The 17,397-nt window shown below is 42.0% G+C and overlaps 1 protein-coding gene across 7 annotated transcripts in view; it reads left to right on the top strand.

Annotated features, from left to right (window-relative positions):
* The first annotated feature begins 286 nt into the window (after positions 1-286).
* The window catches only part of CNOT1 (CCR4-NOT transcription complex subunit 1), a 77,192-nt gene continuing 60,081 nt past the window's right edge, over positions 287-17,397 (top strand). For 3 of the 7 annotated variants that reach the window (XM_090260210.1, XM_090260212.1, XM_090260209.1), the window contains exons 1-2: positions 299-419; positions 14,320-14,595. In XM_090260210.1, the coding sequence (XP_090116336.1) occupies positions 14,494-14,595 (102 nt within the window). In that variant the 5' untranslated portion in view covers positions 299-419; positions 14,320-14,493. Of the gene's footprint in view, positions 420-14,319; positions 14,596-17,397 lie in introns of all 7 variants that reach the window. The other 4 variants (XM_090260214.1, XM_090260215.1, XM_090260213.1 and 1 more) reach the window with 2 other exon arrangements.

The raw sequence follows: 17,397 nt of genomic DNA, 5'->3' as shown, positions 1-17,397 counted from the left end.
CTCGCTCGAGCGCAGGCGCGGAGGCTCCGATCCAGTCCCCAGGGACTGGTGAGCGGCAATTGGCTGAAGCCCGCGATGTGGAAGTCCGGATTGGTAGTTGCTAGCAGGAGCCTGGTTTCTTCCTTGACTTCTGCAAGTGATAGTGTGTGATTGGTTTAAATCCGCGGGCACCTAACGGTGATTGGGTGGGGGCTACGGATGGTGTACAATCATTGGCTGGTGCTGGGACCATCCCTCCTCGGCGGGCAGCAAATGATGAAATGAGAACGGGGAGGGGAAAGGCCGCGACGTGAGCGCGCGACCTCCGGCGCCATTTTGTAGAGAAACAAGCAGAGTTAACCGAAGAGAGGGGGTAGAGGAGAGCCGGAGTCGGGGGACCCAGGAGTTTCCTGTGTCCAGCGCCGCCGGAGCCGCCTGAGGTGAGGTGGGCCGGAGTCGGGGGCTGGGGCTGGCTGGCGGTGTCAGCGGCGAAACGCGGGGGCTGGCGAGGGAAGCACCGGGGATGGTCCTGGCGCTACCGGGAGCGGCCACTGGGAGCGTTTCCCGGAGCTCCGCGGACTGAGGGGCAGTCGGGACAGGGAAGTCGCGAGACGGGTGATGGCGGGCTCTTTCCTCGCGGCTCGCGGAGTCTGTGGGTTCTGAAGAGAAGTCGGGACGAGGGCTCCACGAAGCGGAGGGCAGAGCGCGGGGTGAGACCCGGTGGTCCGGGCCGGGCCCGGAGACTCCGAGGGCGGCGGTGGCGGTAATTCCGACGGCCGGGCCTCGCTTCGCGCGGGCTTCGCTCTCCTGAGCCGCCGCGAGCCCCTCAACTGCCCTTTTCCCTCCGGGCTCCCGGGTGAGCGCGGCGGGCAGCGGCCGGCGAGGCCTAGCTCCCGGGGCGCGGGGGCCGCGTTCGGAGTAGTTGCAGGCCCCCGGGCTGCCCCTTCAGACCCGACGCGGCCGCCCCCCACCTCCCCGGCCCCCAGCACGTTGTCAGACCGCGGGTGTTTCGCTGAGCGCCGGTGGGAGGGGCGGGCGCGCGCGCGCGCGAGCACTTCCTCCTGACTTCCTGCCACAGGTTTTGTTCCACCCGCGCGCGCGGGGCTCCCACCGGCCCCGAGGCCGGCCGGCCCCCACCCGCGCGGCCCGCGTCGGCGCTGCAGTGGCGGTTCTTCTCGCGCGCCGAGCGCTCGGCGGCCCCCGCGCTCCGGGAGAGGCTGATGCCGGGGCCCGGCGGGGTTGCCGGAGGCCGGCGCTCCAGGGAAGTTTCCCAAACAGAAGCCGCCTCTCCCAGCGCCGCCCTCCTCCGCAGAGTTGGCCGGCCGGGCCCGCGCGCGGACGCACCCGCCCTGCGAGGAAGCTTTGTCCCTTATAAAGAAGGACCTGCGTGGGGTCGGTGGGGTCGCAGATGTCGTGGAAACAGACCCGTGGGAAGTAAACTTTTCCCCCCGGAGTCCGCCAATAAATCGTGGCCGCCGTTTCTTCCCGAGAGCCGAGTGACGATTCTTAATAACCCCCGCCCCGGCCCCCCTTCTTTCTCTCGAATTCAAATGCGTGGCGGGATTTAACAGTCCAAAGTGAAGGGAGTGTGATTTGAGTGTTTTTGTGCGCGTGTGAGGAAAAATGCTGAACGTTCCCTTCGTGACAACCTGTTCGATCGGAATAGACACAGCGGCGGGGGTGAGAAGGCGGGAGGGCACGCGGAGCCTGGGAGGCCGGTCCGGTCCGGCAGCCCCGCGCTGTGGCTGCTGATGGGGCGCCTGGTGACGCTGTAAGTGACAGTGCTTTCGGGTCCTGCGCGTTGTTACCGTGTCTGCGGAGAAGGTGAGCGGCCGATACGGAAAGCGTGAGGCTGTGCGCTGACCGCGTCGGTGGCTTGTGGACGGGACTTGTTTGGAGAGTTTGCCACCTTCCAACAAGTGTGGGTCCCAAGTCCTCCAGTGGGAGCGTAAGTTTAAAATCAAGGCACCAAGGCTTGTCCATGAATAACCAAAATATTTCTTTTTTTTCCTCCTCTTGCCTGAGATTGTAATCGTTGGAAGTTTTCCGCAGGTTCGGCAGCTGATGGAACGGAACCGAGGGATCCCTGGCTTAGCCGCCTCTAGTCTCTGAAGTTTCTCCCCGGGGTTTAAGTGCCGTCTCTTTAACTAGGGTCTTGTCGGTGTAAGTTCTGTGACATCCTCCTAACTGTAGATGAAGTCATCAAAACTGAATGAAAGGACACTTGTGCGGACAGAAGAGGAAGTGCCTGCGCCTTCTAAACAGACTTAAAACCTAGTCTCAAATTACCCTCTATGTTGCTTTTTCCAAGTGTTTGTGAGATGCACGGGTAGTTATGAAAAGCTTTCTTTTTAACCAGCTTAAATTTATGAACTTGAATCTATTTCATTTTATTCTACGAGGTGACAAACCTCTGGGACTCGATGCCGTGGGAGTAAATTTGTCCATAGTAATTCTGCTTGAATGCGCAAGTATTTTAAGACTAATTTTTGTAGGATGTTTATGCTTGAATTAACAAAAATTGTAGCCTGCCCTTTTGAAATACTATATTTTATGAATGTAGTATATTCTTTATAAAAGAACATAGCTAACTTAAAAGTCACTTAAATATTAGCTATAACATTTTTCTTTTCTTTTTTTAATGACTTGATTTATTTTTAGAGAGAAGGGAAGAGAGGGAGAGAAACATTAATGTGTGGTTGCCTCTCAAGCACCCCCAACTGGGGACCTGACGTGCAACCCAGGCACGTGCCCCAAGTGGGAATCCAACAGGGGACCTTTCGGTTCACAGGCCAGCGCTCACTCTTTGAACTTTATGTAGACCCATCATAAGAACAGTTGCCCCTTTGTTTCAAAGCCCTTTGTCTTTTTTTGCGGTCACTCCCTAACTAATCTCCAGTATCTTTTACCATTAATTTTGTTTATTGGACTTTTTAAAATTATATAAGTGATATGTGAATGCGTCCTAATTGTGATTCTGGGAATACAGTTAGTTTTTTACATTAATGCCAATTTACTGCCTAAATCATTGGTGTGAAAAATAGCCATCCTTTCCTCAGAAGTTCTGGTAATTTAGTCTGGGGCAGTGTAAGTATTGATTTCTTCCTACCGTGACAGCATATTACTGTTTCATGCTGTAGTCAAAAAACTGTTAGACAGTGGTTTCCAAGTACAACTTTGCCCCTTTTATCTGGAATAGCAGCGTTTGTATCTACCAAAACATCCGCTGTCTGAGTTCAAACTCAGATGTACTGTCTGTAAATATTTTCTCTGATGTTCTTAAGCAGATTGGTTTCTTACCTTCTTTTTGGTTAGTTTCGCTTAGCTGTGCTATATATTGCCTTGTAAGTTTTCTGTCTCATCTTATGATGGGTGAGGAGTTGTCCCTTCCCCAAACACATACACAGTTGCCCTGAATGGTAATTTAATAATGGCTCCTTTGTTACACTCCATTACATTCTTAGACAAAAGTATATCCTGAATATGGTATCATCCCTTAGGAAACAAAAGTCCAGGAAAGTGAGGTGGCTTAGTTTAAGGGCAGATCAGATTTTTCTACACCAGTTCTGATGTTTATCCTCTCTTCCATACTGCTTGAATTCGGTACGAGGAAAATCAAGATCTATGAATTTGATCATCAAAAAAGTGAGACTGCTTGTGTTCAGCCACTTTTTTTTTAAAGACAAAGTTTGTCATGCAGTTAAAATGTCTGGAGGTCTATTCTGTAGTTCAGGATTTACTTTCGTTTAGTGGATTGGATTTTTTAGAACGTCATCGCTGTCTCCATTAATTCTACAGAATTAATCTGTTTACATATTGGCAATTTCTTGAACCACCTAGGAAGATTTTTTTCTTTACTCCTAATTTGGTTCCCCCCTAATATTAAAATATAATTGACATGCAGCGCTAGATAAGTGTACAGCATAATGACATATATTGCCAAAAAAATACTCCCAGTGTTTTCATTGGATAAAATTTTATTAGTTGTGACCAAAGCAAATTCAGGTTTTTTCTAGCAATTTCTTGGAGGACAAGACACAAAATTTCAGTTATTCATTTCTTTAGTGTGAAAATATAAAACGCTAGTCTGACAAAAAGATGATCTTTTTCTGTTAAAATTATTGTGAGTGGTCATTACTTAACCTCAGCGTAATGAAATTTGCACTTCTCTTGAGAGATGTGCAAAGGGTGGAGGAACTTATGTTTTAAAATGTTCTTCAGCACTATAAATTGAATTCTGACAGATAAGTAAGTTTTCTCTTGGTGTAGTTATTAAGGATATTCTGTTATTATCTTTTAGTGAAGTATGTTATATACTGCGTACCTTTATAAGTTTGTAAATACTGTTTCTGAATACAGTTTCTGTTGATTTCAAATCAAGAACCTGGTAACATAATTTTTTAAAAATTGATTTTAGAAAGACATGAATTTGTTCTACATATTTATGCATTGGTTAATTTTTCATAAAAATTTTATCCATTCATTCATTCATTCATTCTTAGAGGGGAAGGGAGGGAGAAAGAGACAGAAACATAAGATGTGTGAGAGAAGCACCAGTTTGTCTTGCATGCTTCCAAATGGATTATTGGCCTGCAACCCAGGTATGTGCCCTGACCAGGAACTAACTAACCGGCAAACTGGGTATACTTTTATTTTGCAGGACGATGCCCAACCAACTGAGCCACAATGGTCAGGGTATTGGTAACCTTCTGATTTTGGAGTAAGCATGCTTTTCTGGCTCTCTTCACTTTTTCCTCTTTTAAAAACAAGGGATTTATTTGCTAACTAACACTATTTCGAACTATACTGATGTGTGGATTGGATTAATTCTTGTAAAATTCTGAACATATCCACACAGGCTATTAAATGTTCCTTAAAAGTTAATATTAAAGTTTCATTGCATTAAATAAAATTGCTTGTTTAAAGTGACATAGCAACATAATTACGAAGCAAGTCAACTCTTGATCCATTTGTTTTTACCTTGGCAAAGTTTTCATTTGAAAGTGATTTACTGCCTGTTGACCATTATGCCCTTGAATATTTTCTTATCCCTTGCCAGGTGAAGTCTAAAAACATGTTTTACATTAGGCCTTTCAAGTCCAGGAATACATAAGTTTGGGATTCCCGTGATTTGGGTTATTCACACTTATGTTTTCATTCTTTAGTTAGGTAAATGGAGAGGCAAGTGCAGTGTTTTATATATATACACTGTTATGGCATGGATTTTAAAAGAATATTTTTTTTGCTTTTACATACAGACAGATGTACCAAGGATTACAGAAGTTGAGGTTGTCTGAAGGTAAAATGTAAACATTATCTGTATCTCATTTTGAATTTTCAGTGATCTATCTGTAGTCAGTAAGCCCTCGAGGACTTTGGCAAGCACAAAACCTTGGTGTGGGGACTGACGTGAACATACTAATCTAGTTTTGAAATATTGTATATAGCTTATAGAGTTCTTTATTCTGTGTTTAGGTTTAGGTGACCAATTTTTTAAAAAAGATTTTACTTATTCATTTTTAGAGAGAAGGAAAGAAACATCTTTGTGATTGATGGGTTGCCGGGGCCTGCAGCCCTGGCATGTGCCCTGACCAGGAACTGAACCAGCAACCCTTCGGTTTGTGGGACAATGCTCAACCCACTGAGCTGCACCTGTCAGGGCAGCATCTAATTCTTAATATGTTATTGTCTCCACTGTTTCCACCCTTGTTCTCTCCTACAGTTTATTCTCAATTTGTCATCTAGAGTGTTTCTTGAATTTTAAAAGCCACATCATGTCATTCTGTTCAGAATCACTCATTGAATCTACTTGTTAGTAAAAGCCACACGAGTCCTTTCCTCATCTGTAGGGTATAGCCCTGCCCTGTGTCTCCTCAGGCATTCCTCTGTCTCCCCCCACAGCTTACTCCCTCCCCTCACTAGCTTTACTTCGGCTACACTTGGCCTGCTTGCTTTTCCTTGAATGCGACAGGTACTCTTGTGAGGAAGCCTTCGTAGTGACTGACCACTAATCTCTGCCTGGAATTTTTTTTTTTTTTTAAATAATTTACTTGTTTGTTTATTTTTAGAGAGAGGGGAAAGGAGAAAGAGAGGGAGAGAAACATCACTGCGTGGTTGCCTCTCACTCGCGCCCCCAACTGGGGATCTGACGTGCAACCTAGTCATGTGCCCTGATTGGGAATCGAACCAGTGACACTTGGCTCGCAGGCCAACGCTGAATCCACTGAGCCACAGCAGCCAGGCCTCTGCCTGGAATGTTCTTTTCTCAGATATGTGTATAGCTGTAGCCTCAGCTCCTTCAAATGTGCGCAGGGAATCAAACCAGCGACACTTGGCTCGCAGGCCAACATGTGATGAGAACTTTTAAGATTGACTAATTATAGTCATCTTGCTATTTATTACATCCCCGGGACTTATTTTCTAACTGGAAGTTTGTACATTTTGACTACCTTTACCAATTTTGTACAGCCCTCCCTTTCCTCAGGCAGCCACCAATTCTGTTCTCTGTATATGCTGTTTTTTTTTTAAGATGCCACATAAAATGGATATCATACCGTTCGTGTCTGATCATATCATACTTCTCTGTCTGATTTATCTCACTTAGCATACTGTCCTTCAAGGTCCATCCATGTTGCAAATGGCGGAATTTCCTTTTTTCTCATAGTTGAATAGTATACTTTAGTTTTGTGTATGTGGTTTTTTTTTGTTTTTGTTTTTTTTTGTTTTTTTTAATTAAAATATATATTTTAAAATTTCTTTCTTTTTTTATCCTTACCCAGGAACATGCTCGCTGATTTTAGAGATGGGGGAAGGGTGGACAAAGGGAGAGAAACCGATTCCTTTTTGTAGGTGCCACAACAGGACTGAACCTGCATCCCAGGCATGTACCCTGATGGGGAACTGAACCCGAGACCTCTCAGTTTGTGTGACAGCACCCGACTGAGTCACACTGGCCAGGGCCGCTTTTAAATTTTTGAGGAAACTTACCTGTTCTCCATAATGGCTGAACCAATTTACATTCCCACAAAGAATGCACAAGGATTCCCTTTTTCCACATCCTCCTCTTGGTGATAGCTATTCATACAGGTGTGAGGTGATAGCTTATCCTAGTTTTGCTTTGCACATCCCTAATGAATAGTGAGGTTCTGCACCTTTCCTATAACTTTACCACTGGATGTTGTTTTTGGAAAAATGTTCATTTAGTTCCTTTGCCCATTTTTAATCTGATTTTGTTCTTACTTCATTGCACGGGTTCTTTATAAATTTTAGATGTTAACCCTTATCTGATATGTGAATATTCTCTCCCATTCCATAGGTTGGCTTTTTTTTTTTTTTTTATGTGCTTTATTGTTTATGCTATTACAGTTGTCCCAATTTCTTTTCCCTTTGTTCCCCTCCCCCCAGTGACGCCCCTCCCCCCAGTTGCCCCCTTAGTTCATGTCCATTGGTTGTGCATATAGTTCTTCACAACATCTTCCTGTCTACTCCACTCACTCCTACTGTGCTTCTTAATTCCTGTACCATCTCCCTCCCTTTCCCCCCTTCCCCCTCCCTGCTGACCTCCTCCCATAAAGTTCCCCATACCTATGATTCTTTTCCCACTCTCATTGCCTACTTGGTTTACCTTCGTTTTAATTCCCTAGTTTCTGTTGTTGGTTGTTGCGATACAGTTTTCATTTTAATGTTCATAGTTTTGATCCTCTTTCTCCTAAACAAGTCCCTTTAACATTTCATGTAACAGTGGTTTGTATCTTATGAACTCCTTCAGTTTTACTTTGTCCTGGAAGCACTTTCTCTGTATACAGTAATCGTGGTTGTAGGTTTTTGCTTTTCATTACTTTGAATATTTCTCGCCAATCCCTTCTTGCCTGCAGAGTTCCTTTTGAGAAATCAGCTGATAGTCTTATTGGACCCCTTTGTACATAATTCTCTTCTTCTCTCTTGCTGCTTTTAAGATTCTCTCTTTATCCTTAATTTTTGACATTTTGATTATAATGTGTCTTGGTGTGGTTCTCCCTGGGTCCAGATGTTTTTGAACTCTTGTGCTTCCTGAACCTGTAAGTCTATTTCCTTCCCCAAATTAGGGAGGTTCTGCTTCATTATCTTTTCACATAATTTTTCCATTTCTAGTTGTTCTTCTTCACTTTCTGGCAGCCCTATGATTCGGTTGTTGGCCCACTTATAGCTGTCCAATAAGTTTCTGAACCTCTCATTTTCCTCACTTCTCGTTTCCTCTTTCTGCACTGGTTGACTGTTTGTTCCTTCCCTGTGTTCCAATTTGTTCATTTGATCCCTGGTTTTCTTGCCCTCACCACTAGTTTTGTATGTGTCTTTATTTCAGCAGGACTAGCCTTCCTTCTTTCCCCGTCTTGTTTAAGATCTGATGTTAGGTCTACAAGCACTTTTATAACCAAAGCTCTGAACTGAGCCTCAGAAAGATTTCCTATCTGCTGCTGCGTTAGATTAGAAATTTGCATCTGGTCAGCTGCATCACTGGGATCTCTATCATGATCTGTGCCATCCTTAACAGTTTTGTGTTTACCTTTGCTTCCTGGTCAGGGCTGTCACACTTCCTATGCTACAGGGGGCGGAACCCCATACACTCATCACAGCCGGGGCACCCATCTCGTCTCACCACGCCACTGCCGTTCACTCTCAGCTGAGAGACCGGAAGCCGCCTCCTCTGTCCCCACCCCCTCCGGGCCTCACAGTCCAAGGCAATGGGGGGTCTGCCTTCCCAAGCATTGGAATCGCAAGCTGTTGGGTCTGGTCTGCAGCCAGGGGTGCTCCCCAGGCGCTTCTCGCCTCTCCTTAAATACGGGTGTCTGCGCACCGCCGTCCTGCTGCAGACGGCACCGCTTGACCTCTCCTCCCCGGCTTTGCCCCTCCTGCCTGTCCAGAGGAGCACCACTTTTTTATAACTTCATATGTTGGACTTCCATTTATTTTCTGGAACTTCTGGTTATTGCTGCTTTTGTGGTAGTTGTATTCCTTCTTAGTTGTGGAGGGAGACTTAACGTGTCAGTCTAGGCCTCCATCTTGGCCAGAAGTCTCCTGTGTTTGCTCCCGTGTCCCAGGCAAAGCTGTCTAAGGGGCGGAGCCTTAGGGATTGGTCAGTACAGGGAGACGTGTTTCACCACGTTGTGGTGCTGTATGTGGGGGAGGGGTCCGAGAGGGAACAATGCCACCTGCCCAGGACTCGCCCCTTTTCTACGCATCTCTCCCACTTCCGCACCAGACTGGCGCCCCTCTAGCTGCTGCCTGGCCCTTGTTCCCAGAGTGGGTGGGTCTGTGGATGTTCTAGGTCCGTGGTGGGGGGCCCTTTAAACAAGCAGACTGTGCTGAGAGACCGGCAGTTTCTGCCTCCACCCCAACCCCCACTGGTCTAAACAGTCAGAAGCAATGAGGCTCGATTTTCCCTGGTGCTGGGACCGTGGGCTGCGTGGTCTGGTCTGGTCTGGTCTGGTGCCGGGAGCGCTCCCCAGGTGTACTTCCCGACTTTTTAAAACGTGTGACTGCGCTTTCTGCCCACTTGCCCTGCCGTCGCTGCTGCTGCCACCACACTGTGCTCTCCACCCCGGCTCCATCCCTCCTACCTGTCTGGATGAGTATTTCTTTATACCTTTGTTTGCTAGACTTCCATGTAGTTTGATTTTCTGGAACTTCTGGTTGTCTCTAGTTTTGAGGTAGTTGTATTCCTTCTTAGTTGTGGAGGGGGAGATGCAGCATGTCTGTCTAGGCCTCCATCTTGGCCGGACGTCTCCATAGGTTGGCTTTTCATTTTAATTGTCTCTTTCATTGTGCAGAAGCTTTTCCATTTGATGTAATCTCACTTGTTGATTTTTGTTTTTGTTGCTGCTGTTGTACTTTTGGTTTCATATCCAAAAAAATTATTGCTCAGGCCAGTGTCCAAGAGCTTCTTCCCTTTGTTTTTCTCCTGGTAGTTTAATGGTATCGGGTCTTTTATCTATCTCTCTATATATCATCTTATCTTCTTAGGGAGTGGGGAAGGGAGGGAGAAGAAGAGGGCAAAAAGCATTGATGTGAGAGAGAAACATCCATCGGTTGCCTTCTCGTATGCTTCCTGACTGGGCTCTGAACCCACAACCCAGGCATGTGCCCTGATGGGGAATCAAACTGGTGACCTTTCACTTTGAGGGATGACACCCAACCAACTGAGCCACAATGGTCAGGGCTGGAATCAGGTCTTATGGTTAAGTCTTTGATCCATTTTGAATCCATTTTTGTGAGTGCTGTAAGTGAGGGGTACGGTTAATTTTTTTGCATGTGGTTATCACAGCACTATTTGTTGAAACTCTACTTCCCCATTGGATGTTTATAACTCCTTTATCGAGTATTAGTTGACTGTATATGTGGGTTTAATTCTGGGCTCTTCTGTTCCATTGGTCTGTGTGTTTTTTATTTTAGTACCGTAATTGTTTTAATTACTACAGCTTTGTAGTATAGTCTAAAACCAGGAAGCATGATGTCTCCAATTTTTTTGTACTTTTTCCAAATTGCCTTGGATATTTAGAGTCTTTCATGGTTTCATATAATGTTTAGGATTTTTTTTTTTAATTAGATTTTATTTATTTATTTTTAGAGAGAGGGAAAGAGAGGGAGAGAAACATTGATCAGCTGCCTCTTGTACATGCCCAACTGGGGACTGAACCCACAGCCGAGGCATGTGCACTGACCTGGAATCAAACCTGTGACCTCAGTTTACTGGACAACTCTTCAACCAACTGAGGCACACTGGCCAGGGCTGGTAGCCATTTTTGGACTGTTCTTTAAGACTTAAAAAAGCAAATATGTTACACATGTTAGGTGATGTGATATGGAAAAAATGGTGGGTGGGGGGGCTGCAATTTTGACGTCAGGGTGATCCTCACTGAGTAATGACATTTATTTACAGACTTGAAAGAAGTAAAATAGCCAGGAAGTAGTTTTCTATAGGAAGAGGGAGGGGGTCAGCTGATGTAGAGGCTCAAAGTTGGGAATGTGCTGAAGAAGAAGTAAGGAGGCTATTGCGACTAGAGAGAACTGAGCAAGGGAGTGAAAGTAGAAGAGGAAGCCAGAAGGGTACCTGTGGCTAGATTCTTTAAAGCTGTGTTTGTCCGAGAGCTCAGGTTTCTAATTTGAGTCAGTGGAGGGTTTTCATCACAGGATGACCTGAGTTTTTATAGTTGAAAAATACTTTTTGCTGACTTGTGTTGAGAACAGACTGTAGGCAGTAAAGGTGGAAGTAGACAATTTAGGAAGCTAGCATAGTAATCCTTCATTATCATAGATGTAGAAGTGGTGAGAAATGATTAGATTTGGGATTCATTTTATAGGTAGAAGTAAAGGATTCATAGACAAATTGGTTATGGAGAGTGGGAAGGCTCCCAAGAGTTTGGCCTGAGTTTCTCTCTCTCTCTCTCTCTCTCTCTCTCTCTCTCTCTCTCTCTCTCTCTCATTTTTTTTGATGGCCACATTTATTTGTTACTCTTAGAAAATCTCATTTTTGACTGGACTCAGACTTAGAAACTGTCAGAGAGGACAGCCTGTGTCTCTGTTCCTGGTGTTTTTCTTTGGCCTTCTTCATTCTCTTAGCCAAAATTTTAGCATGTTCTGTGGCCTCTTATTCTAGGTATGTTGTTTATTCAGAGCAATACACCAGTGTTTGTGTTACAGCACATTAGAGAACAAGATGCTGAATCTTGGGTCTTTGGTCCTAAGTTTCTTACCTTATTTGTATAGGGGTTTTCTCACAACATATTGGCAGACAGCACCAAGAGCTCATTTTGAACAATCTGAGATGTCAGGTAGGAAATTAGATAAAACAAATGTGGACACCGTGAGAAAGGTTTGGGTTGGAGATTGAACTTTAAGAGTTATTGATATAGATAAGTGGTTTTTTTGTTTGTTTGTTTTTTGGTATAGGTAGTTTTTAAAGCCATGAGACTGAAATAGGTCACCAAGAAAGTGGAGATAGAGAAAAGAAATCCAAGAATGCGAATATCGTGAAGTCAGAAGAGAAAGGGCCAGCAAAGGAGGCTGAGAAGGAGAAGCCAGTGAAATGGCATTTGAGAAACAAATGAATAAAAGTGTGCATCTCAGAGTGGTCAGTTTGCTGTCGAAGGTTTCTGGTGGTTAGAATGGTCACATGTCCTGGTTTGCACCTGTTGTCTTGGTGTACATTGTTAGTGGCCCCCCTTTATTTTCATTAAGTGTCCTAGCTTTGGTAATAAATGATGTTTTCACCCTACTAATAGATCTAATAAGGTGAGAGCTCAGAATTGTTCATTAATTTAGGGTGTTAACTTAGTGAGATAATGAAGATTGGCTTGTTGAAACTTTTATTACCATAGTATTTTTATTTTTATCACTCTTTAGATATTAATGTGGAATGGTTGTAGCCCTTGCCTGGGCTCAATAATTACCTATAATAATTATTAGTTGTGTGCATCTTTGCTATGTCTGTTGGCCATCTATATGTCCTCTTTGGAGAATTGTTTGTTCAGGTCCTCTGCCCAGTTTTTAATTGGATTATTGTGTGTGTGTGTGTGTGTGTGTGTGTGTAAACTATTGTTTTAAAAAATGAAGGTGGAAAATGTATACATACTTGTGGGAAAACAACTTTAAAAGCTGAAGGTGGAAAGGGAATGCTTCCATATTCCTACTCAGAAGTATTATTTAAGTTCTATATAAAGACTTTTATGCTTTTTTTCTTTTTCCTTAATGAGCATCTTTCCTGCACAGTTTTTCTTTATTCTTTTAAGTAACTGCCATGTTCGGATTACCATAACAAATTAAGCATTTACATTTTACCGTTTTACTTTTTTTCTTTTTGCTGTAATAAACAATACTTCATTGAAAATCTGTTTCCTATGAGTTCTTGAGGTAGTGTATTTACCTAGAGGAATACACAGTCTTAATAGAAGAATTTATAGGTTCAAAAGTAGTGAGTGCAATTAACACGTTTTACAATATTGCCAGTTTCAGTTGCCGAAAAGGTTGTGCCAGTTAATTTTCTTTTTAACAGTCTGGTAAGTCCTCTGTTTGCCTATATATATCCTCATTATGGTGTGTCCTCCAACTTGGATTTTTGCTAGTTTTGCTTCTGGTGTAACATGAAGGAAATAATTTGCCCTTAGAATTTGTAGCAGGCAAGTTTAGTTACAGATAATGGAAAGATATATAAGTAACAATTTGTCATTAACTTTTCATATATTGTTGCTTTACAATGAACAACAAATATCTTGGTACATTCCCATGCCTCTCCTACCCTTTTCAAAGGAGGCTATAGAGAGCATAGGTAGAACCTTTGCTTTCTAAAAACAAACAAAACAATGTGGTCTTGCTCCATTGTTAAGAAATTGTTAAAGGTAAAGATTTAAATACCCTTACCCAAGGGGCTTTTAATCTTCAGGAATCTTCTGTATTTTATACAGTGAGTTCTGATCATAATAAAGGTATGAGCACATTTCAGGAGGTGAAACCGTGGGTAAGTTCAGTTCTGCATTCAAAGATTTTTATGTTTCAGCAGTGATACTTGATGAATTCTTAAGGAAAAAACTTGGGATTGTTTGTTTGTTTGTTTGTTTGTTTTGGTAATACAGAGTGGTTCCTCTGATTCCAGGTTAGAATTAAACAGATAAGCAACTTGTCATTTTAACTATAATGCTGCTTTGGGCTTCCCTTTCTAAATTTTTTTTTATAAGATTTTATTTCTATTTATTTTTAGAAAGAGGGGAAGAGAGGGAGAGAAACATCAATGTGTGATTGCCTCTTGTGTGCCGCCAACCGGGGACCTGGCCTGCATGTACCCTGACTGGGAACCGAACTGGCGACCCTTTGGTTTCCATGCCAGTGCTCAATCCACTGAGCCGCACTAGTCAGGGTTCTAAAAGTTTTCAATAATGCAGGAAGGAATTTGAGTTCTGGAGCCCTTAATTTGCATTTAAGTCAGCCATTTGAATACCTAAAGGCATAACTTGAGGATCAAACCATTATGATTCTTAAGTAGTACATAGGAGTAAAGTAAATAAATCTTGTAAATAGGTTATACGATAGTGTGGGAATAGGGATTGAAAATATCAGATGAGTGTTTCCACAAATCCTAATTTTAAGTACTATCCTGCTCCTTTAGAGAGAGTATAGTATAAATCATCATTTTGAAATAAGAGAATTATCAAATAATATAGATAGTAGTGGTGGAAACATCTTAATTCTTTTTTTTCCCCCTAGTCCTTACTGGTATTGCAGGTACTAAGATGGAGAAGTGAAGGTTATTTAACCTTTTTTCCCCTAATAAAAATTTAACTAATTTAAACATCTTTATTTTTTAAAAAACAGGTGCCATGTTTCAGATCAGAGTAAGACCCCTGGTAAAGAAGAACTGAAGACACTGTACAGACACCAGATATAGGCTAATTACAAAGAAAGCATTAACCTGCCTCTGAGGTGACTAAAGGGGAATAATGGTGATTTTGCGCCGGGCTCGGCCGCCTGCTTCCGCCCCAACCAGCAATGAATCTTGACTCGCTCTCGCTGGCCTTGTCTCAAATCAGCTACCTGGTGGACAATTTAACCAAGAAAAACTACCGAGCCAGCCAGCAGGAAATACAGCATGTAAGTAAACAATTAGTATCGTTAAAGGAATTGGGAATTGATGTGGGTGTGTTGCATGAAATGTATCTAACATTTGCCCCTTATTTCAGGTGATTTCAACTTAATATATAATCTACTCCCCCCCCCATTTGTTTTTACAGAATTCTAGTACCATTTATTTTTTCTATTTAAAAAAAATTGAGATATACCTCACAAACTATAAAACTCATCTTCTTAAAATGGAAAATTTAGTATTTTCTAGCAGATCCACTTCTAACTCCATCCAACCATCACCATCTAACTAATGTTTTCATCACCCGAAAAAGGATTACCTCAATCCGTTGGCAGTTTGCTCTGTTTTTACCCTTCACTTCAGCCCCTCGCAGCCACTAGTCTACTTTCTACTTCTGTGGATCTGTACGTTTTTATATAAATGGAGTCATGCCATAAGTGGACTCCGGTGTGTCTCTTTCATTTAGCTTGCTTTGAACATCAGCATCTTGAGCATGTGTCAGTACTTACTTTTTTTAGTCCATTGTGTGGGTATGCCACGTTTTATTTATCCGTTAGTTGTATGTTTAGGTTTGTTTTTACATTTTTGCTATTGTAAATAGTGTGGCTATATCAACATTTGTGTACGAATTTTCCGGTGAATGTTTATTTTTAGTTTTGGAAGAATATACCAAATAATGGAGAATTGCTGGCTCATATGGTGACTTGATGGAGAGTTACTAGACTCTTCCAGAACACTGCATCACTTTCAATTCCCACTAGCAGTGTATGAGGGTTCCAGTTTTTCCTTATCCTCACTGATACTCATGTCTTGTTTTAGCCATTCTATTGTGTGTGAACTGATAATCTCATTGTTTTGACTTATAGTTAATGATGTTGAGCATCTTTTCAGGTGCTTATTTGTATATATTTGGGGGAAATGTCCATTAAAATCTTTGTGTCCCCGCCTAGCCTTTTGAAATGGTACTCTATACTTATAGAGCATTTTATTCAACCTTTATGAAAGATAGTGTACTATACCTTAGTTTTAGTGATTGTGTACCCTCTTCCCATATTTAAATCAAATGGAGTATCAGAATTGTTAAATTATTATAATTTATTAGCTCTGTGACCCTGACATCTCTGAACCTTATATTCCTCATTTGCAGAATAAGAATAAAAATAATAAAATTTTCCTGGCATCTTGTTAGAATTAAATGAAATTAAGTAGGACACCTAACACAATTTCTGTCATAAGCATTAAAAATATGCTATTTCTCTTCCCTCTACAATATCAATTATAGTTATTGTATAAGTAAGTACACAAGTACAAACTTGTAAATGAAAGGGTTTCTAATTGAGCTAAATCTAAGAATTGAGAGGGTTTGTAGGGAATCTTTTTCTCTTGTTTTTTTTTTTGAAGGTGTGTGTGTGTGTAGGACTTGTGGTTCTGGTTTAATTTTATTTTTAAAATAGAGTATATCTTAACCTGATTAAACCCAGCTATCCATTTCTTCTACCCACAGGCAACCTATGTTAGCTGTCTTTTAACTGGTCTTCCAAAGATATTTGCATACAGAAAATAGGGAAATATTTTCCATTCTTTTTTATTTGGTGGCATACTATATATACTGTTCTGTGTCTTGATTAAAAAAAAGAATTACTAGTGTATCTTGGAAATCATACCTTATTCATACATGAAAAATTCCTCTATACTTTTAAGGCACCATAGTAAATTATTGTATGGATGAATCATAATTTACTATTGATGGACTTTTAGGTTATACGAATTTTTATTTTCCTCTGAAGACAGTGCTGTTATATGGTCATTTCTCTCATGTATGTGTTAGTGTATTTGTAGAATATATTCCTAGAAATTCAAGCTTGGGCAACTCTTCTGCTCTGTTTTCTAATGGCAAAGCTCAATTTTTTTTTTTTCTTTTCTTTTTTAAGATTTAAAAAATTTATTTTTAGAGAGAGGGGAAGGAAGGGAGAAAGAGGGAGAGAAACACCAATGTGTGTGGTTGCCTCTTAAGCAACCCCAATGGGGGACCTGGTGCACAACCCAGGCAGGTGCCCTGACTAGGAATTGAACCAGCGACCCTCTGGTTTGCAGGCCATTGCTCAGTCCACTGAGCCACACCAACCAGGGTGAAGCTCAATTCTTAAAATTATCTAGTCCCTATTTGATTATTTTCTTTACATGTAGTACTGTTTCTCACATATGTTGAAATATCAGCAGGTGTGTGTATGCCAGTGGAGTTTCACATTTGATGCTGCTTTCATGAATTATAGTGCTTAAGTTCTTTTTCCTGTTAACCTAAAAATAAAAGGCCTCAAGCATTTATTTGAGGCTTTTTGTTTTGTTTTTGTTTTGTTTTACAGCTATTCAGGAAGCATTGATTCAGGCAGAAGGCCAAATATATGTTCTGATTGGGAGGCAAAATCAGAGGGGGTATTTATGAGAAAGGGAAGAGAAGCAGTTACATTATTAGAAGGAAGGCATTTCTGTTGTTGCAGATAAGCTGACTTTTCCTGCCTATACCTATGCCTCACCTCAATATCCTATGCATTTTTTCCTTCAGTTAGAGTTCATTAACCTCATGTTTTTGTTGTAATATTATTTGTTTCAGCCTTTCTTGTGCTATGGCACACCTTTCAATCTTCAATTTCAAATATTTATTTCAGGGGTATTTTTGTTTAAATATTTTTCATTTCTTTTGTGGATTGAAGTATATTGATTATTGGGTGAATATCTTTTCTGTAAGATTTTTGCCTTATGTTTCTTTCTTAAGCACTGCAAGTTTGCTTTCATTTTTTTCTGTTATCTTG

This window comes from Furipterus horrens, unplaced genomic scaffold (genome assembly GCF_987537825.1).
Source record: "Furipterus horrens unplaced genomic scaffold, mFurHor1.1.pri manual_scaffold_13, whole genome shotgun sequence".
Classification (NCBI taxonomy): Eukaryota; Metazoa; Chordata; class Mammalia; order Chiroptera; family Furipteridae; genus Furipterus; species Furipterus horrens.
The sequence above is the reverse complement of the archived record's forward strand: the minus strand, read 5'-3'. Positions and strand labels throughout refer to the sequence as shown.